This window comes from Vulpes vulpes, chromosome 12, assembly GCF_048418805.1.
Source record: "Vulpes vulpes isolate BD-2025 chromosome 12, VulVul3, whole genome shotgun sequence".
Taxonomy (NCBI): Eukaryota; Metazoa; Chordata; class Mammalia; order Carnivora; family Canidae; genus Vulpes; species Vulpes vulpes.
Window position 1 is genome coordinate 19,196,827 of NC_132791.1, and position 26,395 is coordinate 19,223,221.

Here is a 26,395-nt window from a genome sequence, read left to right on the forward strand (position 1 = left end):
GGTGCTAGTAAGTATGACTCCTGTCTATCTTCTCTTCCTACTAGTTACTGTGAACATCCAACAGCTGGCTTGTTTCTGCTCCAGCCCTCTCCCTCTTGTCCCACCAAGGAAACTGGCCCAGCCTAGGTGCCTGGTAGATATTGGAAAGTTCTGTTAACATGAAAAAGCAAGAACACAATCGTCCAAAGTTACTGTTGGGTATTTGGCAATACATGCAAAACACGGCTACAGAAGAAACTGCTTTATAATGTATCTAAGATTTGCCAAATGGCAAAGGCCTTGTGGCTGAGAAAAATTTAGTGCCTGTTAAACCAGAAATCCAATTTAACTTTTTTGGAATTTCCTTTGCAAAAAGCAAACCCTAAAGCCCAAACACTTCAATTTTAAAGTACACACGGTTTGGGGGGCGCCATTGACACTACATAACTTTTTCTAGATATAAATTCAAATTAGATTCCAATCTTTAACACTACTTTTATGCATAGAAGATTTACTAAAACAATCCTTAAATCTTCTACTATAAAAAATATTAACAAAGTCACACATCTATTAAATGGTTGAGCCACTGAACACACAAACTGCAGAACATCTTACCCCTCCCCCAAATCCCCTTAAGAATAGAGAAAATTTCCATCTTCTGGAAAAGCCGAGCTGACCTTGGGCAGTGCCTACCCGCTTCCTTGGCAAGGCTTTTCACATGTCATTCCTCCTTAGCACGCCTGTCTTGATAACAAACCATACTCTGTTCACTTGTCAGTCAAACCCTACATGTTTCAGCCTTGATGCAAAGCCCATTTTTTTCTTCAGACCTTCCTGTCATGGAGGGTCACAGACCATCAGTGCTACAAGAGACTTCAGAAGCCATTTGGTCACACCCCCTCAATTTTACAGATTGGGAGGTGATGCAGAGGTCAACACAAGGTCACACAGGAAATCAGTGGCAGAGGCAGAATTAGAATTAGGATCTCCCAGAAACCAGTGTTAATGTTTTTCCTTTATACTGTCCTATTTTTTCTTAATTCATCTATTACTTTAGTCTAACAATTTTCCTGGCTTTCAGGGGCTCTACAGCACGGAATTTCAAACGTTTTAAAAAGCCTACTCCCACAGTAGAGAAAGGAGGAGAATCAGATTTAAGTGTCCAAAGATCCTACATACTTGTGCATTTCCCCTCAACAACCATTAATATAAAAATGTCATAGAAACCAGTTCTTTAGTGTTTTCACATGAGCTTACAATTAAAGTCTAATTTAAAAATGTAAGCATACAACTAGGCTTTACCAAAGAGGAACGTGTTTATTTCACTTAAATTCTTAAAAATACTTTTTTGGCAGTTGACACATAAAATGTCCTAATGTAAAAAAATTTCATTAAAAAGAAAAGAAAAGCATGAAAAAACAGACCCAAAATGTTAAGATTTTATTTACAAAGCTTCTTTGTTGTACAGAAAGTAAAAATGCTGTTACAGTCTCGGTGTAACTGGAAGCCACAGATGGCTGGCTCACCAATCACAACTCTCCACGCTACAGCAAGTCTGACACGAAAACCTAACAACGCTTACAATTTTGTGGGGTGAAGTCCCCAAGCTTGGTGGTGAATTTCCAAGAGGGGCTAAATAGAGGAAGGTGGAATGTCACAGGAACTATTCTTTGGCTCTTTGGGTGGGTGGGTGTCCTGGGGTTTGTATCACAGCTACCTTTTTTTTTTTTTTTTTTTTAAACAGCTACCAAATCCATATGAGCAGTCCAACCAATACTGAACAGTTCTTTCTTTGCAAGTTATTTGGGGTTTTAATCATCTTCTCCTTCATCGTCTGTTTCTCTCTTCCTCTTTTCACCTTTCCCACTTTCTTCCTCCTCTGCACAACAACAAAAATTCACTTTGAGACAACTGGAAAGGTATTTGCCTAAGTTACTGCTAACAGAGGTAACAACAATGAACTTCTGATGGTTGGGAGACTTAAAAAATTGTAATCTTGATTAGATTGGAGGTTGCCGATTTTAAGAGGTATTAACTAAAAAAGCATAGAGACCATTGAACGAAAGTCAAAATGCACCGTAGCATCTCAAATGATAGCAAAGTTAACCCAGTTTTCTCCATTTTAATTTGCTGTCTTTAAGTTGACTCAAATTGTAGCAAATGAATATTAACTCAAAAGGTTTTTTCCCCAACTAGTAAAAATTCATGGCTATGTCAATGAAATTACCTAAACTGCAGGATGTTCCAAAAAGCTCCCTGAAGGCAGGTACTGAACCCTACCTTCAGTGCAAATTTAGTTCAATGCGTGGCACAGAGAACAGACGCTGAGAAAGCAGGAACCAATGGAAAGCAAAGCAAATAATCTGGTACTCTAAAACCCGCCCAGGTGTGAGAATCTATACTTCCAATGAGTAATAAATAAATAGAGGTTTCACTGGTTTTACCTGTGGTAGGGAACTTAAGAAATAACAGTAATAAAGTTGTAAAGGTGCTATTTATACATTCTGCAAAAGTTATGATCTAGTTATTTTAGACTTTAGTGAAAGAATTCCAAAACCAGAAATCTCATATCTGGAAGTAACCCAAATGATGGGGTCTAAGAACATACTCCAAGTGTGGGACTGTGGGTGGCCTCCCACCTGCACAGAGGCATTATCAGTCACTGAAGAGCAGGAAATCTGGGCCAGCATAGGTGCACTGACAGTGCTACATAAGCCACCGTGAAAGCCACCAGGGCAAAGAGAATTTTTTGTTCTCTGTAGTTTCACAATCTAAATTAACATTTTCTTGTGTTTTTAACTGAGGAGGACCTAAGTGCGTACATCATACCCACCTTCATCTTCATCTTCATCCTCATCGTCTTCATCTTCATCAACCTCTCCATCATGTCCAAATTCTTCTTCCTAAAGAATAGTAAACAGCTCTATTAGCTTAATTTGCCAAGGTGAGAAGTACAGAGAAAAAGATAATTTGCCAAAAAATTTAACAATTCATCAAGGAGAAAACTTTTAATATTATCTTTATCTAATGTCCTGAAATCTGTTCATTTTTCTGAATAAGCTTAAATTAAGATTTTCTTTAAAAACTGCTTTTCAGGGTCATCTGGGTGGCTGAGCTGGTGAAGTGTCTGCCTTCAGCTTAGGTCATCTCAGGGTCCAGGGAATCAAGCCCCATATCTGGTTTTGTGCTCAGCAGGAAACTTGCTTCCTCCCTCTCCTCGTCCCCCCCACCCCACTTGTGCTGTCAAATAGATAAATTAAAAACAAAAAACTGCTTTTCAGAAGTAAGCATTTTGTCAGACATGTTTAATTAGCATACTATTTATAATGGATAATTCGAGAAGTGATTTTAAAACCTTGAATTTCAAAACAGAATTTCTATATTCCCATTCTTACAAAAATATTCTTTTAGGAACTTGATTTATTACCTGTGAGATTACACAAACTGCTCAGCCTTAGTTTTTTCCGACTACAAAGCAATGTGCTTTTTGATGATATCTTATTTTCTTTGCCTGTTCAGACAATTTCCTTGAGGTTTGTCAAAATCAAGTCACTCCTTTCTCCTGTCCTTCTACGGCATTCAGCTCCTCATAGATATTGTATCACTGGGTGGCCCATAAACTAGACTACTTGCTCTTTCAAGGCAGGACCACGTTGTTTAACTCTGCGTCCTCAACTCTTTAAAACAGCAGGCATAAGATGTATTTACTGAATTGAGCTGAACATACGAGAACAAGTTCAGGCTTGGTAAACATACCCTTCCCTTCAACACAACCAAGGGACAGACATACCACCAGTTCTCAACATTTCCAGTTTTCTCACCCTATGGAAATGACACTACACTCAATTCATTACTTCTTTCCAATAAGTTAAAAGGTCAAAACTTTACCTGCAGAGCCAAGTACCATGTCTAATTAGCACCCTGTAAGCACTCTACTTAGAATTTACTAAAAGGTGGACAAAAACGAAACCAATCAGACTGTTATTAGTCTATTTACAAGTTTACTATTTTCATCAGAAGCCTTTACTTTTTCTTAAAAAAAAAAAAAAACTTCCACATTTTCAACTACAAATAGGAAACAGAGCTGCAAACACATTTGCACCAACCTCTCCACTGACTTCGTCTTCATCCTCTTCCCCTTCTACATCTTCATCTTCATCTTCATCCTCTTCATCATCAAACTCTTCCTCCTCACCATCCTCATCTTCCTCATCCTCCTCATCTTCTCCTTCTGCAAGTCCAAAGGAATTCATTAAGTAACCCTGAAGGCACACCTGGTAAAGTGCCAGGGCGCTTTCAGTTGGTAGCCGGACAAATGTTGAGCTACATCAATGCCTGGGAAACCCAGGCACTGCACTTGTCCCTGTCCTCCCAGCTGGTTGCAACTCAGTCCCTTCGTCCACCAGGGTCCCTTTACATCTGGAGGCCAAGAGTACTGATGGACTAGCTGTGCACTGCAACAGTTCCTGATGAAAGGGTAGAATCTCTGGAATTTGCTTCAAGATAAGGAAAGGGGGCGTCGGTAGGGGTTGGGCACGTATAAAACCAGTAATTGTTGAAGCTCAACGATGAGAACATGAAAGTTAATTTTACATTATTTCTATCTTTGTCTGAAATTTTCCACAGCAAAAAGTTACCACACCCCCTACCCACCAAATAAATGACAAAGAGCTCCTTCTCTGAGGTAAGGGTACTGCCACAAAGCCACAAAGCCACAAGCCAGAGGGGGAACCTGACAAACAGTGGTAAGCAGCCTGTGATGGGAGGGTCAGAGTGGGTGGAGAAAGGGGCTGGCTGTGTCACCTGCACCCATGTCTCTATTCCACCTCCTGGTGCAGGGCCAGAGACAAGCAGTTCTTACCTCTCCTGCTCTGGGAGCCTGCAGCGCTGCCCTACTTCCTAGCCTCTGCGCATTCTTCCCTTTCTTCTCCCTTGGCTAACACGGATTCAAACCTTTGGTTCTCAGCTTAACGTCACTTCCTCAGGCAGACTTGCCAGGTCTCCTAATATGCTCTCACATGAGCACCTGACACTTCTCCATTATCACAGGCTTTACTCACTTGTGCTTATGTAACATTTCTCAGTAGACCGTAAACACCAAGAGGACGTGCGCCATGTCTGGGTTTTCTTTTCAAAATTATATTCCATGGTGCTTGGCACATAAAAAATGCTCAAATTTGTTGCCTGACTGAGCTGCTCTCCACCCTCCAAGGAATTTCCTTACAGGCTCCTGCATACATGGCCATTCAACCTGTTTAAGGCAAACTTAAATAGATAAAAGAGTGTTTTCGGGAATAACTGAGAACCTTCAGTGAAGGGAGTAAGTGATGTGAACATCTGAAACAAATTGAGACATCCTAGTCTGTGTCCACTTTACCATCCTACATCCCATCATTTTTTACCATCTCAAATCTGCCATAAATCTGCAAAGATGCTGCCAGAGTATTACACCTTAACAGCACCCAAGCTGCCTAATGTTTTCCTCAACTTTTCTTGACCATTTGGTTTTTTTTTTATCTTTAAAGAAAAGACATTTAAAATAATGTCTCTGCCTCTCTCTATGTCTATCATAAATAAATTTTTAAAAATCTTTAAAAAAAATACAGCAAGACCATAAAGTCCAGCAACATCAGGAATGTTAGGAGTAACTTTTCTTCATGCTGACTTATGTGAAAGCTGATCACTCTGCTTCCTTTAAGCCACTGGAGAGGCAAGAAACTCTTTATCTGAGTGGCTCAGAGACAGTGAGTCATGGTGCAAGGAAAAAGCACAAGCCCATCAGTAAAGAAAGCTATTTTATTTACATTTGGCTCTAACAGACAGATCCCTAGTTATCTATGAAGTGCTCGGCCTTGTGAATAAAGATGAAAAAGACCGTTCCTACCCAAGAGGAACATAGCATAGTTGAAAGAGACAAGGATAACAGAGAGTAAAAGACGACGAAAGAGGTAAGCAAGGAGGTGCTTTCACACACAGGAACCTAACCTACTAGCTTCTGGGCACTGGGACATGCGATCTGGAAGTGTTGACAAAGCAGAGTTTCTAAGAATTAAGTCAGACAGTAACCAAGAAAAGGGAGCAACGAACATGGCAGGGAGACACAAGATGATAGTCCTTTTAGTAAACTGTAAAACTACAAATATTTCAGTGTGTTAGGGCACACAGCCTCCAAAATCAAGACTAATTAACTAACCATTTTTATGTGGAATCATTTGAAGGCTTCAATGTTCTAAGAATTTATTAAAATTAAACAGAGGTCCTAGCTCCAAATTTAATGGAAATGCCTACACGCATGGATATTATTTTTTTCAATGACAAAAACATTCAATAGCTTTATCATGACCTTTTTTTTTTTTTTTTAAGAGGAAAGTTTTTTTATTTTTTAATTTTTTATTTATTTATGATAGTCAGAGAGAGAGAGAGAGAGAGAGAGAGAGAGGGGGGGGGGGGGGGGCAGAGACACAGGCAGAGGGAGAAGCAGGCTCCATGCACCGGGAGCCTGATGTGGGATTCGATCCCGGGTCTCCAGGATCACACCCTGGGCCAAACGCAGGCGCTAAACCGCTGCGCCACCCAGGGATCTCTATCATGACCTTTGATAGGCAGAAATTAAGTTCACTGGATGTTACACCGACTCACCTTCATCCTCCTCTTCTTCATCCACACCATCCACTTCGGCATCTGAGTCAGGGGCTTCCCGATCCTCTCGGTCATAGCCATCCAGGTAGGTCAGTTGGGGCAGGAGCTTGAAGACACTCTCTCGGTAGTCATTCAGATTAGTAACCTCACAGTTAAACAAATCCAGGCTTTTCAGGTATTCCAACTTTTTCTGAAGAAAAGGATCAAGAAACATACTTTCTAAATCAAAGGAACACCAGCAACAAAACCCATCTCCTGAAGATGTAAAATTCTAGGCACTGTATTCATTTAGCTGCTACCAACTCAGCTTTAGACACAGGAAAACATTTCAAGTCCTTTGCAAACTATATAGTAGGCCACTAGATTTAGCTTATACAATCTACCTTCTGCATTTACCTTCTCAGAGAACTATCCTTTTCCAGCAATATTAGTAAGTAGTTTTAAGAAAAATGAATTTGGAAAATACCAAACTGGATCTTTTCACAATATGAGACAAATCAAACAGAGTTTTAATAAATTTAGTTCAAAACTAAGTTTTAACATTCAAGTAATCAAATGGCCAAAAGAACTGGTCTTCAATGCTCTGGGGTGGCCAGATGGGGGAAAAAAATTCAGTCAATTAATCAATTCAATCTTGAGGTACTTGAGATTTCTATTCAAAGACATAGGTGTGAAACACTAGAGAATGGCATATAATAAAGTAAGAAGTGTAGTGATACAGTTATTCTCCAGGAAGAGAGGATTGGTACAGACTGGGGAAAAGGAAGGGGCATGCAGAGTTGAAACTTCAGAAGGAGACAAACAATACTCTTTTTAAATTTGGGACCTTTCTGATGTAAAACTCTTCTGATTTTACCATACCCTGAAATTTTGCCGCAATACCTCATTTGTTTAGAACTTTGGTTTAATCTATCTAAAATACAAAACACAACATAGTTGAGATCTGAAAGCTTGGGCTGAGGAAAGTTTTCTGAGTAACAAAGTGGATAAGAAAATGTCCATGTATTTTACTCAGATTCATTTGCTTTTACAACCACGTACTAGTATTTCAATCAAACTCTAGTAAGTTGTCACTAAGGGTGAAGGGAGACATTGGGAGGACAGAGATAGTAGTATATTACAAGCAAGTAGGAGAGAGCAGCAGGAAGTAACAGCAGACCCTCTTAGGAAAAAGAGGGGCAAGTGCTTAAAAAAGCAAACATAAAACATCAATATGTAGCCTGGTGCCCTCTAGAAAAAGGTCAATGAGCCTGGAGGGCATATAGCTTCATAAATGTCACTTTTAAGGGTTCTGAATCAGGAGAAAAGGCTTGGTATTCAAGTCTTGAGATATCAAGACTGAAACAAAAAATTAAGAGGCTCTCCACATGAAGTAAGTCGCAAAAAAATAATTGTTTAAAGGCTTTGATGCTTTACTGGGAAAACTATTTTAACATTCATAAGGACCCAGGAAGAAATGCAGATGAAAAAAACCTTGCCTTCAGGATTGAGGTATCTTAGTGATTATAAAGAGTTACAAAATGATTTAAAAATCTTCACCCTAAAGCAAGGCTTGACAAAATATAATTGGCCCATCCTGGTCCACTGCCTGTTTTTGTAAAGTAAGTTTTATTGTAACATAGCCACTTCATTTGTTTATGTGCTCCGTAGAATATCTTGCCCTAGAATATTGGCAGCACTGACAGACTGTATGGCCTATAAAGCCTATAGGATCTTATCATCTGGCCCTGTAGAAGAAGGGCTGCTGACCCCTGCACTTAGAGGATCTCCATCTTCCTGGTCAAAGAAGAGGTTCCCACCACTTGTTTTATTTTCACTGAGCAGCCCTTGGGAACAGAGAGGCAGGCAGGGAACACAGAGCAGGGTTATGGCAACAGGCAAATGCACTCCTCAAAACACCAATGTACAATGATCCAAGAGTTTGTGGATCAAATAATGTGCTTATGTAAGTTAGTCTCCTGAGGTCTTAAGAAAGCTGTCCCCAGCCCTTCTAATCACAGGGAGAGCTGCTTTTATGTTGTGTTGCTTTCAGATTAGTTCCCTACTGGGCAGGCCCTGACCTCCAGCTGCCCAGGTAGGCCTTCTTGCCAAAGAGGGAGAAAATGTTGAAACACCACCCCAGACAACTAGCTGGCACACTGGGAACTCTTTTCTCTTCCCAAAAAGGTTGACTCTATACCAGCTAAAATATGACCACAAGTAAATTTAGGCAGCTTTCCCGAAGTCTAAAAATTCTTCACTCAAGGGAATGAGCCATTTACTTCTCAAAATTATTCCCTAGGAATGGATGCACAAAAATGCATACAACCCCCGATCCTTCAAGCTTTACAGTGCCTCAGGCCCCTCCTATAGTTCCAGGCCACAGGGCCTCCAATGCCCACCTATTTTTGAAACTCCACGAATCTGTGACATTTTTGGCTACCTCTTGAGGAAAGGACCCATTATGAATAATTCAAACATGCCAAACAGTTTGCTAGAAAACGAAGTGAAAGCAAATAAACAACAAAATTCCAAGTAATTGTAGTACTCTAGAATTGTTTATAGTAATAAAATTGTGCTTTAAGGCCCAAAATATACTACCCACAGATTATTAGGATCCCAATGTAATGTGTAAATACTGCTTTAAAAAAAAAAGAAAAAAAAAAAAAACAACAAAAAAAAATCAAAACCAAAAACACCCCCAAAAATCAGAATTCTACCATACCAGAAATTTGGCCTAAAACTAATAGGCTAGCCATAATAAACATTAAACATTTTATTAACAATAATTTTGCTTGCCTTCTTAGAATTTAGAAGGGCTTTGGGGGATGGTTTGGATGGCCCAGGTCTCTTAAAAAAGGTGTCCAAGGAAGTTTGAATTGATGCCTTCTTTGTCTCTCGATTAATGTCCCTGTAGCAAGCAGAGGCATTCACATCATTGCATTGACTTTAAGAACTGGGCTCAAAGTAGACGGTGTTCAAAATGTACGTGGTTAATGAGGATGAGGATGGTGTTGTTCCCACTGAAGAATACTTTCAGAAGACAAAATGGACCCAACATTCCCCCCACTTCACCTTCTCCTACAGTTTTATTTTATTCCAAGAGACAACTTCAGGAGACCTACCTAACACTCTCAGGCACCTGAACAGTAAGTTCAGGAGAACGGTGGGAGCTCAGGCTTTTCTAGATGGCCCTGGGTATGCAGCATTGTGGCTATGTCACCGGCTAGCTAAGTGTGTGACTCTGGACAAGGGATTCAGACTCTCCCAAGCCTCAGCTTCCTCGTGAGTAAAATGAGGGCCATGTTATTTCTTTTCTCTTTGTAGAAATGTTTTTTGAGGATTACTAATGAAACAGAATACATAAAGCATCTACTACAGTGTATGGTACACAGCAGATCCTCCAAAACTGGTAAATACAACAATGATTATTTCCCATTCTCACTGTCCTGGGGGACCAAGACTTTCACAGCTACCAAAGAGCTCTCATACATCATGGACCAGGTCAGGAATGCCCAAGGAAACAACTCCCATACAACGTTTGCTTCTGCTCTGCCTCTGTGCGCTAGGACACTGACAAAGGCTTCTGGGTAAAGCATCAAAGAAGACTTGAGTTGCCATGAGAATTAGGCAACAGGCCAGTGATCCCACATGGGAAGGTACTGCATGACACTCTGTTCAGGAAAAAAGGGGTTGTTAGGCTCACGGTGACCCTGAATCAATAGGCCTACCATTGATATCTAAACAATAAAGAAAGGCTCAAAGTAGCCTGTCTAACTGGGAGACACCAGCACTTAATTTAGTGCTCCTTTTGGAATTTCCAGTTTAATGTCAATTTGGGTATGGAATACATATGTAGGTAAAAGAACAGGTCCCAAAAGCAGTGGAAAGAATGGTAGAGTTGGATTTGAATCTCAACTTTATAATTTTTTCTGTGGCCACTGAGTAATTATTTAAGCTCTCTGAACTTGGTTTCCTCATCTCTAAAAAGGGGACAGTCTGGGTTATAGGAGTATACAATCGGCAAATGTTAATGTCCTTAAAAACAGCAAAACTCAAATGTTTACTTAAACATTGGAAACAAGGATTGGTTTAGAGGAAAAGAACTAGCAAAAAGGAAGGAGCCCAAGTATCTGGATGTACCTATAATCCAAAAAAGGGGCAAATACAAGATGCAAAGTTGAGAGACTCCCAGAATTCGAGAAATAGGAGCTAAAATGTAGCCCACTTAATGAAATATATAAATAAAGGGACTTGATAAAAGGCAATTTAACCTACATTGGAGCAGAGCCTTAATTATTAATTGGGGGTAAAGATGCTATAGTTCTGGCAGGAAATCCTCTTTGTTAAAAGAAGTCACAAATTAACTCTATCTTCCCTTGAAATATCAACAGCATTCTGTACAAGTTAGGTGAAATCCAGATATTTTAATGTACTGTGACATCAGAATAGATATAGTAGAAAAAATGCCTATCCTCTTGGGTTTTGCTCTTCTGGACCCTGAGACAGTTCCTATCTGCTTGTATAACCCTCCCCAATATGTTTACAAGATGAATTAAATGGAAACACTGACTTTATATATACGTAAAAACAGAGAAAACCCATAGGCTTCCTTGGATAGTATGAAACAAGTTGGGAGTTCCATTCGCCTTATCAAAATGGAATTCGGTCTCAATGCCAAATTTACAGAATGTCACATTTAGAGAAATCAGTCACTTAACAATCTTGAATTCATAGTACTTTCCAGGTGGCAGCTACACAGAAGAGCCTGTGAAGCTGCTCCATACCTTATATTAACCTCTCCATCCAGCTCTCTTCTGCCCTACAGCTTACACGCGGACTGTACCCCCATTAGCACAGGCTTCCCAACTTATAAATTAAGTTAAGCACATTACTTTATTTTAGTCTCAGAACTCCTAAGAAAGGCAGAGCTTATTATCCTCCCTGCTTCATAAGTGAGGAAACTGAGGCCCAGAGAGAAGAAGCAATTTGCCCAAGGTCACACAGTAAGCCTGTAACCCAACTGGCACTTAACTTTTTATAGCTTATCCCAGTAGGAAGACTAAGGATTCTGGGGTTCCCATGCAAACTTAAGGCAACAGTGATCTAGCTGGGGCACAAGATCAATCGGAAGACCTAAACTTATTGGAGCTGTCCTTGGACTATAATTCATATATGATTATAATTCATCTATAATTCAGATATGCCATCCAGTATGAATAGCTTTTTCTATAAAAGTATAGAATTGCCTGGCCAGTTTGAGGGGGGAAAAAATAAGATAAATGTTTAAGTCTTTGGTGAATATATGAAACTTAAAAAGGAAAAAAAAAAAAGAAAAGAATTCCCCTTTGAAGGAAACCACTACAGTATCAGGCAGGGAGAGCAAAGCCACAGGAACACGTAACTAGAGATGCCCTGATCTTTAAAATTTCTACAAGTATTATAATAACAACCACCTTCTTGATTATTATTTCCAAACATTTCCCTCACTATAAAGAAATATGAAAATGAAAATGACCAATAAGCCCTGGTTTCCAAGTTATCACTTACTTACCAAAGGTTCCAAGGTGCTGATATCTTTCAGTTTATTTCCACTTAAGTTTAAATGTGTAAGATTTGGAAGTTTTTCTGCTAACATGTCCAGACCTCCAAAGATTCTATTGTCACTGAGCTCAAGCTGCAAGAGAATATACAACATACAAATACACACAGAGAAACACATCATTAAGGCATTGTAAGTAGCAAATCTAGCTCTTAAATACTTATCAAGATCAAATAAACTCTGTTCCTATTAGGGCATGTTTGTTCATTTCGTTTGATTAAATCCAGATAAGTAGTCTACAGGTCCTAAGAACATTTTAGGAGAGGAGGAGAAACAGGATGGATAAGAAGAGCTTCATTTCCTTAACCAGCTGCTAATTATAATAGTTTGCTCAAGATCTGGCCCCTAACATCAGTGAATCCATTTTCTAACCTAAAAAGTGGGTCAAAGCAAATTAGAATTCTTTGAGAAGTTCCAATAGTCTATACCTGCCAGGAAGGGTAAATGGTCTGTGCATTCTAAGCAGCTTATCCCGCGTGCCAAGCAAAGCTCACTATGCCCACTTGAAACCTAATCTGGTTCTGTAGAGTTGACACATCGTAAGGTTCTATACCTGGAAACCACCCGGGAGTGTCGCTCTGAAGGCTATAGGAGTGGCATGGGTCCCAAAACAAGCCCTTAAAGAAGCTCCATGACCTCAGGAAACTGAGTGGGGCAATAGCTTCAGGGTTGCTGAAACCAACTCCCCGGAGGGGGCCACTTCTTGCAAAAAGCCGGCACTAGCCTTTATAAGAACCTACTCTAATTTCTTAGCGGCAGGTCAAGTAGCACAGTAAGTGGTGTGCCAATGAAGGAATGAGACTTCACCATGGAATTCGAATCTGAAGTGAAAGAAATTGGAGCCTGGAAAAATTAGACAGTTGAGAGCATATAATTCAAGCTCTTCATTTTGCAGATGAGAAAACTCAGGCCGCACAACTGGTTTCAATTCTCTAGTTTAAGTACCAGCACAATGGCAACCGCATCTAACTCTTACACAGGCCGTAAGTGCGGGGCACTGTTTGAAGCACTTGAAATATATGAGCTTATCGGCTCTTGCGATAACCCTGTGGAGTAGATAGATTATCTGCATTTACGGATGAGGAAAATGAACTATAACTCTATAACCTACCCTAGATCACACAGTTGCAGAGTGACCAGTTACAGTTACAGAGTGACCAAGGACTTGAAGCCAGGCAGGCTAGCTTCAAAAGAATTCACCCTTCCCACTATGCTATGTACTTGGAATAGCATGAAAATTTCATGTAATTTTTAGTCTTTGGTATGCAGTGAAATGAACTACATGATGCAAAACAGAAGCACTTTTAAAAACTTGAATATTTGTTGAAAGAATGAGTTTAAAAAACTCAGGTCTCCTACTTAAGGTGTTACTAAATATTTCAGAGGAAATGCATCATTTCACAACATTTTTTCCTTCCCATAGCATATTCCAAATTATCTAGTCCCATTCTAGATTTATAAATACAAGTCTAGGGGGCACCTGGGTGGCTCAGTCGGTTAAGTGTATGCCTTTGGCTCAGATCATGGTCCCAGAATCGAGTCCTGAAGTGGGCCCCCTTCTCAGGAGGGAGTCTGCTTTTCCCTCTCCCGATGCCCCGCCCCTCCCTCTGCTCAGGCTCACGCTAATAAATAATCCTCATTAAAAAAAAAAAAAAATACGAGTCTATAATCAACAAAGACTCCCGTTTTAGCTTTCTTGAGATTTTAGTAAATTAAAACAGAAACAGAGACCACTTCCCTTGGTTGGTTAGAATATCACACATATGTAATATTCGTATCCTTTCAACACGAGTAGAGATAAAAGGCAATCTGCCGAAGCACTTAGTGGCATTGTGAAATGAAATCGTATGTGTAAATTTAGGAAACCTGTGACATTTACACACCAAAATTTCATTCAGAAACTGTTTCTTATTAAAAAACAATCTGTGCTCAGGGTAGGAAGAAAGTTTGTATCAGTTGTGAGCATGTCTTATCTGCCTTTTAAGTCTGATTTGTAGATCACTCCTCCCTAACTCTACAAGTGATTAACAAGACTTCAGAAGGATTTGATAAAGCCTCTATATAGAGGGTCACTGATCCACTTCTCCTCTGAATAAGTCTGATAGTACACAGACCACAGCAAATCAAGGAAATCTATCAGGATACTAGGAAAACAGAACACAAAATACACAGTAGGATCATACTAGCATCAAGTTTATGCAGATACAAGCTAGAAAGTCATCCGTTGTTTAAAGTCAACTGTTGTTTAATGGGCTAATCAGAGCTCCCGGTGTCACAAATAACCCATGTAAATATAAACGGATTACACCTGAACCTCTAAAGTAGCTGCTTAGCAGAAAGGAATAATTTATCAATTTAAAATATAACAGGATTATTCTTTCTGATAGGAAGCTAAGTTACCTGAAACTCATAAGGACTGCCTGAGCATTTCTTGCCTAAATAAGGCAAATAAGTAAAAACAGCTTATCGTTTTTAATTCATGTACTTAACCCAAAACAATTTCCTCTCAGGACTTAAGCAAGCTACTGGAACAGCCTACCTGCATTTTGCCTAAATCTGATTATAGATTTCTATGTATACCTTTGGATAAAAGTTTTGCTTAAATTCCCTAAGAAAGGGAATATCAAAACAGTAGAAAAGTTTGCAATACTTACACATATTTTTTATTATGTAATAGAAAAGGCATTCATTTAGGAAACAGGAGATAAGGGTTCTAGTTTTTGCTACAGTACTAACCTCTTTTGTAGGTTGCTTTAGGCAAACTACCGTACCTTTCTGCATCTATTACTGTGCCTATAAAATAAGGGATAAGGCTGGAAGAGCAAAGCTTCTTCCAGTTTTGGCATTCTGGAGCTTCGAGACAGTTACAAGTACAAGGAGATGAGAAAACATCTTTCTTGAGTGTTTTTTAAAATTGGCAGTTGGAGAGGGGCAGGTGGATAGTAATTGGTTTATAATTAGACCAATAAAATGCTAACAATGAGCCATCAGCTAAGATAGGGAAATACAGCAGCTTTGTTACAATGAATTCTTGCAGTCACAATACATTTTAACTTTCTAGTCATTTAAAATTACACAATGGGTCTGAATTATCATAGACTACAAATCTGCAAATTCTTTATTGAAACTCACCCTTAATCAACAAACATAAAACATGGAGAGTGAGAGACACCTGCAGTTCCTAAACCAGAGCATACTAAAGGAGAAAACCTAGCTAACATTATAAACAGTGTATAGCAATCAATAAGTAATAGCTTATTCACAAAAAAAATTCTTCATAACCACTATTTATTGAGCATACATGCATTATTTCTAAACATCACAGCAATTCTGTAAGGTTGGGTGGTATCACCAGTTTACGGGTGAGGAAACTGAGCCTTAGAGAGATTAAGTAACCTGCATAAGATCACCCATCAGAGAACTGGTGAGGCTGGAATTCAATCCCAGGTATGCCCGGGTCCAAAGGCTATGTGTTTTCTGCTACACTAACTTCTTCCTTAGGGGTAAAATCATGTATGTTTCCCTTCTCAGAATGTTCTCTCGTTTATTGCTCAAGAAAAAGTACTTACCTTTTTCAATTTAGGTAGTTTGGGGAGATTTGAAACGGAAATCAAGCCTACATTTATTAAACTGAGGAACTCTAAGTTCACAAATTCAGCTGTTAAGCCCTCAATTTTCCCATCATTTGATTTGCAATTATCCAGGACAAGTTCTCGAACCTATGGATGACAATGGGGAAAAAAAGAAAAAGACAAACTTTCAAAAACATACATAAAACAAAGAACATAGCAAAAACTACAATCATAAACATCCAGCAAAAACACCCACATACAGGGACAGTCTCTACTTAGACCTAGATCACAGTTATAAATAAATGAAAAATGATAAAGCCTTTAGTAACAATACACTAATAGATACCAAGGATAGAATGTTACACCAAGGTATAAATAAAGATTTAAACTCTTTACTTCCCAGAGACAGAACTACAATCCTTAAAATAAGTGAAGAAACTATATCCTCCTATTTTTTCCCAAATCTGTTAAAGCCCAAGAGGCAGCTTTAACTATAAATGCAGAGAAGCTTCCCCCATCCCCCAACCCTGTGCTGAGTCTCCCTTAAGGCCCAGGGGACTGACACAAGGAAAAGAGGAAATCTTTACTTTACCTATCAAATCCCTAAGAGATTTTTGGCAACATGTTTCTGCACTATACATTTCCACTTGTGGTTTTATTAATCTTTACTAAGATTCTCTTGACAATTAGAAAGGGTCAAGATGCAAGAGGCCTTAACTCAAAGATCAATTTGGGTTACATGTGAGAAAGGTATTTTCAGGAAAGAAAACTATTAGACATTAAATTAGGTTCCCTTTTCAGGCCATAAAATCTCTTTGTGGGTCCTGAAATTCAGACTTCCAATCCATTCAAGGCAATCACATCTGAAGATTTTATTTATTTTTATTTATTATTTTAAAGTTCTACACTCAGCATGGGGCTTGAACTCCCAACCCCCAGATGGAGTCACATGTTTTACAGACTGAGCCTGCCAGGTACCCCATGATTTTAAATACTGATTTTTTTTTTAAAAGATTTTATCTTATTTATTCATGACAGAGAGGCAGAGACATAGGCAGAGAAGAGAAGCAGGCTCCTCACAGGCAGCCTGACGCAAGACTCGATCCCCAGACTGGGATCATGCCCTGATCGGAAGGTAGATACTCAACCGCTGAGCCACCCAGGCATCCCTAAATACTAATTAATAAACAATCTACTGCGTGAGTAACTACCATAATAATACCTACTTCCATTCTTGTTCTGTGGTTGACTCTGAAACTTCCAACTTTTAAAGCACATTTTGGTCACTTAACAGTGATGCAAATTAGCTTTAACGGCCAAAAGCACTCTTGCAGTCAATCTACCACGCGAAGCAGCATTAATCAAGCATGTATATGGGAGATGCTCATATTTCTAAACTGAGACTATGAGCTAATAATACCTTCATCCTCCCATGTAAAATCCAAGGATACTACTCTAGTAATTGCTATCATTTATGGAGAACTTAGTATTCTTCACACCACCACACCCTCCCCCCATTTACAGAGAAGGAAACAGATTTAGAGTCAGTGATACCCACAACACCACAACTTCTCACTTGCTTCTTTACTACTTCTCACTACCCTGTCTACTTCCTTCTCCTAAGCCTTGGTTTTAGTTAGGATGCATGTAGGCCAAATACATCTTTTACTTCATTCCAGGTTTCTTTACACCCCTCTGCCATTTTCCCCCTTTCTGGGGCAAACAGCACATCTGAAAGTTAAGGTGTCAAGTGAGAAGTGAGCTCTAGAAACAGATGCCTGACATCATATCCTGGCTCTGCCACTTACAACCTGTGTTACCTCAGAAAAGTCACTTAACCTCTCTGTGCCTCAGCTCTTTATCTGTGGAGGTAACAGTATCCACTGCGTGGAGCTGCAGAGGAGTAGCACCTGAACCGTACTATATGCTAAAAAAGGAACCTCTGGGGAAAGGGAGAAGGGGAATGACAGGGACCTCTGCCGTTAATTCATATTTGTGCTGAGCTTTTCATAAGCATGTATTCCTTTTGTATTTTAAAAAAGAAAAAAGTAAAACCAACCAACCATAAAAATAAAGTCAACTGTGATTGCCCACACATCTAATACAGAAATTCAACTAAAATGTTCTCATTTGGTTTGGGGGATTTTCTATGATTTTATCTGACAGAGAATCCAAATTATTATACAGAATGACGCTAATATTCCAAAACCCAAGTAAAGAGGGATCAGAGTTAGCCATATTGCCTCCCAGCTCACTGGGTGAAATCACCTCTTGGATATTTCTTCCAACTGGTAAAATTCCACTCTAACTAGGGTCATCAAAAACTACCATAAAGATTCAAATGTGAGTTAAAACAGGTTTGCTGAACCAAACAGCAGAATAGGAATCAAGAGGAAGAAACTGGGAAGGAAAAAAGATGTCAAATGGTTCAAAACTGCAGGTTTAGTTGCTGGGTGTGGAAATGGAGGGGAACTGAGGTCTGGCTTAGAGAAATAGGAGCCATGTGGCTACATGGAAATGTGTAGGGAACAGCTTTCTGAGGGGCAGATGAAATGAATACCATGAGGGATACTTAGCTGAGGTTCCCTCGGGATGTTCGGGTGCAAGTATCCCCAGAAAACAGGATGTGGTCTGGAGTGCGGAGGAGGGTCGGCAGTTCTGTATTTGGTATAATCAGGGCAGAAACAAGAGTGGAAAGGATGGATTCCCTAAAAAGAGGACCAAGGACAGAACCTTGGGGAATGCACAAAGACGACTCGAGAAGAATTAAGGAGTGGTACCAATGGCGAAGCACTGGTTTCCAACACCTGTAAAGGCTTCTGAAATAAGGCACAAGAAGTTACTGAGAAAAGGACTGAAAAAATTAGAAAACAATTTCAAAGCCCATCAACACAGGACTCATTTCCAGGATACACTGTGGGACAAAAATATGCAGAATGGATGTTCTATTTATGTATAGACCACACATTCACTTTCTCATATGTACAGAAAATCTCTCAGGAAGAGAAAGTGAGTGGCTAGGAGACCTTCCTATATAGCCTTATTTAGCATTACAATGATGATAATATTAATCTATTAAAAGAATACACATTTTAAAAGTCACCACTAGACTTCAAGCTTTATGACAGACAAGGTCATGTCTGTTTTAGTCACCACTATACCAATATGAGAAAGAGCTTTCATAATTGTTCAATGATGAAAACTGGTCCTAGGCTTGTCAGAGTACTGCCTACAGGTTTCTGTCAGGATTGCAGGGGACTGAGCAGATGCAGCAATAGAAAGTTTGGATAAAAAGAGAACCACTTTCTGATCACAAGCATTATCAAATCAATAAGAAATACTTGTCACTTAATATTTTGGTATATTAATTCAGTCTTTTTTTGTATATTTCAAATACAGGTGAGCTAAAACTATTAGTATACTCTAACTCCTAATATTTTTTAATGGCTAAAGAAATTAAGTATGTACATATAAATTAAAATCCTCCCTGTTGGAATGTATTTCCCATTTTCCCTTTTATAAATAATGCCATATCTTTTTATGTAAAATTTCCTCTGTAATCAGGATTCTTTCTCACAACCTATTGCTAGATGAAAAAATAGACATTTGAGTCTCTATTATTGAGTTCCAAGTTCTTTATTTAAATTAGCAACCAACCGTTCTGTTATTTGTGTGACCTTTCTTGATATGTGGAAATTTTAGGTATTTGCATTTATTTTTTTCTTGAGGATACGGTTTTAACCCTGACAAAAAAATAAGCAACCCCCAAGAAACATGGGACAAAAAAGACAAGCCATAAAAAAATACAGATTGTCACATTTAAAAAGTTGATGTTCACCTACAACGATCATTCTACTCTTGTTGGAGGTAGGGAACTCCTCCTGTTGAGAAGGCCAGGATGGATACTGGTGCAGGTGGGTTTATAAGTGGAAGAGTAAGAGTTTGGGGAATGCACACCTGAGACCTTTATAAAGTTTCTCTATGAGTAGAAGATAACAATTTACTGGGATGAGATGGGCAGAGGATTGTATGGCTCAGCAGAGAAGGCATGCCCCTGGACTTTTCCAGGAAGACTGAAGTAGCAATAAAGAAACGTATATGTACCCCCAGAACAGAGTGCCAGAGGCACAGTAATAGGACAAGCCACTGGGGAATATGCAGAGAGCAGAGTAGGAATTACTGAAGAAAGCAGAGACCACAGGGTTCTACTTGAGGCTGTGCCCAGCCAGGGACAACAGGTCTGGAAAGCCAACACTCAACAGCCTTCTTCTAGCCCATCTAAACAAACATTATATGGTCTCATTCACTTGGGGAATATAAAAAAAATACTGAAAGGGAATAAAGGGGAAAGGAGAAAACGTGAGTGGGAAAAATCAGAGAGGGAGACAGAACATGAGAGACTCCTAACTCTGAGAAATGAACAAGGGGTAGTAGAAAGGGAGGTAGGCGGGGGGTGGGGGTGGGTGGGGGGGGTGGGGGTGACTGGGTGACAGCACTGAGGGGGGCACTCGATGGGATGAGCACTGGGTATTATTCTAGATGTTGGCAAATTGAAGACCAATAAAAAATAAATTAAAATAAATAAATAAAATTCTTAATAGAAGTATAGTGAAAGGTCTGCTCTCAGGGAACTGTGTCAGCAGCATTTGAGTAAACTAAGCCTTCTCTGCCCTATTCCTTACTATGGAAGGACCCAGACTAGCTTGCAGCGGCAAGAACTGTGGGCAGGGAGCTGGGGGGGGGGGGGGGGGTGGTGGTTAATAATCCCATAGCCTCCCAATCTAGACCCAGAGTAAATGAGAGATTCTAATCAAGAAAAAATGGTCCGTTTCTCCTTATGTTCCAAATCCTCCCAAAGCTACTATCTAAGGAGGTGAGGTTGGGCAGGCATTTGTACATTTGTGTGTACAAGTCAGGGAGCCATTTGTTCCAAGATAAAGTTAACTGGCCTTCTGCTTGAAGAAAGATAGTTTAACTTTAGAGACCAAATTTACTCATCCTTCATTTCCCAATTAAACTAGATTTTTTTAAAGCATGAATTCAAGATAAATACTTAAAAACTATTATTATTTCCCATTTAGCTCTTATTTTTGTTTTCTGCACCCATCAGAAAAGCAGTTCTATTTTCTACCACTTTGTAACTGAAAAATCTAACCTATACTGCAGTCAGGTTATGGTGATTGGTGTTAGGGGCCACAGAGAAAGAAGAAAAAAAAATCAAGCAATTTTTCTTTCATCCTCTCCAATTTGCTCTCACTTCCTACTCCCCTGGCTACTCAAATCAATTTTATCTAACTGGCTGGAACTAGTTGGGTAATCTTCCCCAATTTTAACAGTTATAACTGCTGTAAAGGGGGCGGGAATGTATGGAGGAATTATAGACCATTCTGAGTTATCAATTCTTTTATTTAGAAGAGACCATAGACTATATACCTGAATGCCTAGGTAGAAATCTCAAACATGCACGCACCCCCATCCTATTTTATCTTTATCTGCTATTTTTGGCTTATCTGTACCTAATTTTTCCTCAATTTAGATATAATACTTATAAAATAAAAACAATTAGTTGCTATGCAACCAATGAGAAAATCCCATTGTGCTGAAAAAAATTTTAAAGATGTAAAGTAGGGGAAAGAGAAAAGTGTCTCCTAGGACTACTCTTTATTTATGGGTGAGGAGTGCCTGGTCTTTACACACAGCCCACCAGAGTCCCACAGAGGCATCCACTGAACCACAGGAACTGCCTGGCTTTCTAACTTTGAATGGAAAACTCGAACAGCAAACATCAAGTCTAGCTGTCCCTAGACAGCCTAAGTTGTTGAGGTTCTCACAATAGAGGGCCATGTTTGGTGCAATGGAAGGATGATAGCCTCGCATAAAGAACAGGTATTTTTCCCATTTTGGAATATAACTAAATTATATCTCACTATTCGGTCAGTATCTCATTTCACATCTGAAAATATCACCAATTTCTGTGGTATATATGGTATTTTCTAGCACTGCACAATTTGTTCTCAGTGAAGTAACTAACAATATTTTGTATGAAATATTTCTTAACCTGGCCTATATTTTTAAATGGTGATCCCATTCTTTTCGTAGGTTTTTAAATGCCATCTTAGGCATTTTTCCACCATGAGAACACACCTGATATGAAGAGCTGTTTTGGGCTTGGAAAAAAACCTGAATTATACATTTGTTTGTAAGTCCCCTCTTAAATGTGCATACTTGTGTTTATTTTTTTATTTTTTTAAAGATTTATTTTTATTTATGATGGGGGGGGGAGAGAGAGAGAGAGAGAGAGAGAGAGAGAGAGAGAGAGGCAGGCAGAGACACAGGCAGAGGGAGCAACAGGCTCCATGCCGGGAGCCTGAGGCAGGACTCGATCTCGGGACCCCAGGATCGCGCGCCCTGGGCCAAAGGCAGGCGCAAAACCGCTGAGCCACCCAGGGATCCCCCCCATACCTGTGTTTAAAGCAAGGAATAGGGACGCCTGGGTGGCTCAGCGGTTGAGCATCTGCCTTTGGCTCAGGCCGTGATCCTGGAGTCCTGGGACTGAGTCCCACGTCAGGCTCCCTGCTTGGACCCTGCTTCTCCCTCTACTGGTGTCTCTGCCTCTCTCTCTCTGGGTCTCTCATGAATGAATAAAATCTTAAAACAAACAAAAAACAAAACAAGGAATAATGGGGATGCCTGGGTGGCTCAGCGGTTAAGCACCTGCCTTCAGCTCAGGGTGTGATCCTAAAGTCCCAGGATCGAATCCCACATCAGGTTCCCTGCATGGAGTCTGCTTCTCCCTCTGCCTATGTCTCTGCCTCTCTCTCTCTCATGAATAAACAAAATCTTTCAAAAAAATAAATAAAACAAGGAATAGGGATATAGTAATAGGTGGAATGAACCTATTATCCTAGTTTCCTATACCCTGACCAAGGAACACAAAAAAGGTAGAAGTGCTACCAGGGTCATCTTCAAACCTCAAAATAAAAACAAAAAAGCTACACATACACTCTCACACACACAATATAAGCCTACTGGTCCTAAGAAAAAAGAATTACAAAAAACACTTGTGATGAAACCTCTACCCTCCTCAGACACTTAGTTCTCACTTGATGGCATTAAAATCAACCACGGGATGCATGTATGCCTCCTGTCCATATTATAACTGTACATTCAGTGAAGAAAAGGTTTTCTCCTCCCAAATGATAAAAGTCTGCAAGATCTCAAGAGGCCAAGCCTATTCTCTACAGCTGGGGCCACAACATAAGGTGCCACATGACTGAGTTTGGTTATAAAGGATTCTTCTTCCAAATTTCATTCGCCTCAAAGATGACTCTTGTGCAAAACCATGATTAACTTTTAGAATGTCCTTCAAAATCTACAGCATTTTTTCCCTGAAAGCCTTTGGTTTTAAGATCAAAGCTTTCCTCTCTTAAGAACCTAACTTTTGCTGTCTCAGTCTCCTCCTCAGGGTCCCTAGGGGAGGCTTTCTTTTCCTGTCCCCCAACCTTAGCAGGCTACCAAGACGCTCTCCAGGGCCCCTCAAGTGTGCCCGTGCAAGAGGTACCACCGGGCTCTGAGGCTCCAGGACGGCAGAGGCTGCTATCTCGTTTACCCTGCTTTTCCAGGCCCTGCCATACTGCTGGTACTCAAATATTTATTTTACAAACCAGTGGATTGCTGTAGGCTAGCGCTGTCCAGTAACAGTAGCCACTAGTCACCTGCAGCTTTTGAGCACTTAAAACGTGGATGCTGCAACTGACAAACCGACTTTTAATGTAATGTTAATGAAACAATCACACGACTGACCTTGGGCAAGAGCGTAAGGCCAAAGTTGGTTACTTGAAAAGTTAACACCTGCCCCGGGTATTTACGTATTCTTCAAAATACACTGGTTACTCCGTGTGTGAAAAAAGTCCATGTCAGGGGAACATCTGCCCAGTCGTACTTCCCAAGAGGGAACAACACTGCCCTTACCGACTGCTTCACCAGTAACTTTAGTCTGCGCACAAAGAATTCAAATACTAGATTTTAAAGTGCTCCGGGGATCCACGCGCACGCGTTGGGGGGAAATCTCGGCTAAATGTACTCTCCGTCCTATGTATGGACTCGCAGCCACGGAGCAGCAATGCGAAGGCCTGAGACCAGCAACTCCTCCAGACGAGAGCCCGGTTCGTCAAGTTCCAGGGAGCGAAAGCGGCTCAGACCGTCCAGGACCCGAGCACGTGGCCCACACAAAATGTCTGACTGTGGACGGAGGGGGCGGCCGTGGTCAACCCCCCGCCCCCCAGGCCCCGGGCGGCCACGAGGAGACGCCCACCCCTCGGGCCCTCCCCGGGCGCGCCGCGCGGCCCCGCCCCCCACTCGCGGGGACGCCCGGCGAACGCCGGCTGACCGGTCCCCCGGGTCGGCCGCTCGCTCCCCACGGCTACCTGACGGCTCGAGGCGCGCCCCGCGCTCGGCCGCGGGCGGGGAGGTCGGCTTCCCGCTCGCCCGGGGCCCGGGTCTGGCCGCACACGGCCCCGCGCCCGGCCGCCGGGAGGGCAGGGGTGGGGAAGAAAGAGGCGATTCTCAAAGGCCCGCCCGCCGCTCACGCAGCCGCGGCGGCGAGGGCCGCCTCCCCGGAGCACGTGCGGGGGCAGAGGCGCCGAGGCCGCGCGGCCCGCGAGCCCGGCCGAGGCCCGCCCGTCCCCGCGGCGCCTGGCCCGGGCGGAGGCGGCCGCCTGGCGTTGCCCTTTTAAGAAGGGGGGAGGGGGGACGGTAGCGCGCCCGAGAGGAGTCGAGTCGGAGGAGTCGCGGCTCCCGCCAGTGCGAGCCGAGCCCCGGCGAGGCGGGCGCCGAACCCGCCGCGGGCCGGCCTACGCGGCGGAGGGAGACGCGCGCCCGCCAACATGGCGCTGTGTCGGGCCGTGGCGCGCCCCGGCTGGCGCGAGGAGCCGCAGCCCGCCCACACCGAGGGGCCAGACTCCGGGCAGGGGCCCCGGGCTCCGCCGCCACGGCGCGGAGGGAAAGCGAAGCGGCCGCCGCCGCCGCCGCCGCCGCCGCCGCCACGGCTGGCCTGGGCCGACCGGGGCCCCCGCGCCCCCCGCGCCCCGGGAGGCCGGCAGTGGGGAAGGCCCGGAGGGCGAGAGCGGAGCGACAGAAACGGGGGAGAAAGTTTTATTTTTAGGCTTGAAAAATGGCGGGAAGCGCGTCCTTTTTTCAAACTTGGCCTCGGGAGGGGCGGCGGTTGCGCCACCTCCGCCGCCGGCTCGCCCCTCCCCCGCCCGGCGCGCGCCAGGCCGCGCCCGCCCGAGCCCCCGGGCGCGCGAGGGGGCTCCTCGCCCCCCTGTGAGGCCGGCGGCCCGCCCGAGCCCCCACGGCCGCGGCCCTCGGCGCGCCCGGCGCCCACCGCCCGCCGCCCACCGCGAGGCCCGCCCGGGGGAGGCCCCGCCCCGCCCGAGCCCCTTCCCCGGCCGGCCCGGGGCGCGCGGAGCCCCGGCGGGCCCAGCCCCGGCCGGCCGCGCGGCTCCTCGGCAGGCGCGGCCTCCGCCCGGCGGCGCATCCCGGGAGGCTGCAAACATGGCTCCCAGCGTTACACAACCCCTCCTCCCGCCCTCGCCGCCGGCCGCACGCACACGCGCTCCTCGGGAGCGGACCCCGGCGGGCGAGGAGCTCAAAGTTTGCCGTCCCCCAGCCCACCGCCTTCCCCGGACGGCCGCGGGGCCCCGCGGGCGCCAAAGAGTTAATCCCCGCGCGCTCGCTCCCCCCTCCACGCCCGCCCGCCCGCCCGCCCGCCTTCCCCGTCCGAGCCCGCGAGCTGCGCCCTTCCCCGAGCCGGGGCCGGCGAACCCGCGGCCCGGGCCCCGCAGGTGGCCACCATTACATGCAAGTCATGGGGGGGAGAGGGCGCCCGACGGGGGCTGTGCTTACAGCGGCCGGGGTCCGGTTCCTCAGCTCCAGGTGGATCCTCCTCTTCATGTCCATGTTCCCCTCTTCCCCCCTCTTCAAACTTAACTTTCCGCGGCGGGGGCGGAGGGGGGAGAGGCGTCCCGGCCTGCGCAGCGAGGGCCGTCGGAAGGGTCTGCTGGCGGCGGCGGCGGGCGGCGCGGTCCCGGGCGGCGGGCGGCGGCGGCGTGCGGGCTGGCGAGCGGAGCCCCCGGAGCCAAGTTACTCACGGGAGCGGAGAGAAACCATGGAGGGAAAAGGGGGCTGGAGCGCAGCGCTGGTCTCACTACCGCCGCCCCCGGCCGCGGCCCCGCACTGCGCTTAAACCGGCGACGCGGCGCGGGCGGCTGCTCGGCTCCACTCGGCCCCGCGCGGCGCTGCTCGGCTCGGCATCCGCGGCTGCACCAAGGACGGGGCGGGGAGACGCGCGGCGGGAGGGGAGGGGAGGGGAGGGGCGGAGGCGGGGGGGCGGGGGGAGGCGCAGCCCCGGGGACCCGAGCGGTTTCCTCCCTCCCTCCCTCCCTCCCTCCGACTGCACGTGGGGTGGCTGATGTAAGACCTTGCTCGGGGGCTTCCCCGCCCGCCGCCGGGCGGAGACCCCCGGGCCGCACCTCGCGGCGCGGGGAGGCGGCTCTCTGGCCCGCGCGTGGACATTTGCCGGGAGGGCTGCGGGGTCCGTAAGGCCGGGCCCGTCCTCGTGGGC

At 43.6% G+C, this 26,395-nt stretch overlaps 1 protein-coding gene across 1 annotated transcript; it reads right to left on the reverse strand.

Moving 5' to 3' along the window:
• Positions 1 to 1,396: 1,396 nt before the first annotated feature.
• Positions 1,397 to 26,104, reverse strand: ANP32B (acidic nuclear phosphoprotein 32 family member B). Its single transcript, XM_026013225.2, has 7 exons — positions 25,678 to 26,104; positions 15,769 to 15,918; positions 12,152 to 12,274; positions 6,619 to 6,808; positions 4,086 to 4,210; positions 2,813 to 2,882; positions 1,397 to 1,858 (listed from the first exon to the last, which is right to left on the reverse strand). The coding sequence occupies exons 1-7, from the start codon at positions 25,729 to 25,731 to the stop codon at positions 1,791 to 1,793; spliced, it is 780 nt and encodes a 259-aa protein (XP_025869010.1). The 5' UTR covers positions 25,732 to 26,104; the 3' UTR covers positions 1,397 to 1,790.
• Positions 26,105 to 26,395: the final 291 nt, after the last annotated feature.

Bases quoted from the DNA above. Each gene is read 5' to 3' on its own strand.
- ANP32B (XM_026013225.2), bottom strand. From the start codon at position 25,731: ATGGACATGAAGAGGAGGATCCACCTGGAGCTGAGGAACCGGACCCCG. The intron at 15,919-25,677 runs GTAAGCACAGCC...TGTCATCCATAG, and splicing joins GGAACCGGACCCCGGCCGCT to GTTCGAGAACTTGTCCTGGA. The intron at 2,883-4,085 runs GTTGGTGCAAAT...ACTATTCTTTAG, and splicing joins AAGACGAAGTCAGTGGAGAG to GAAGAAGAATTTGGACATGA.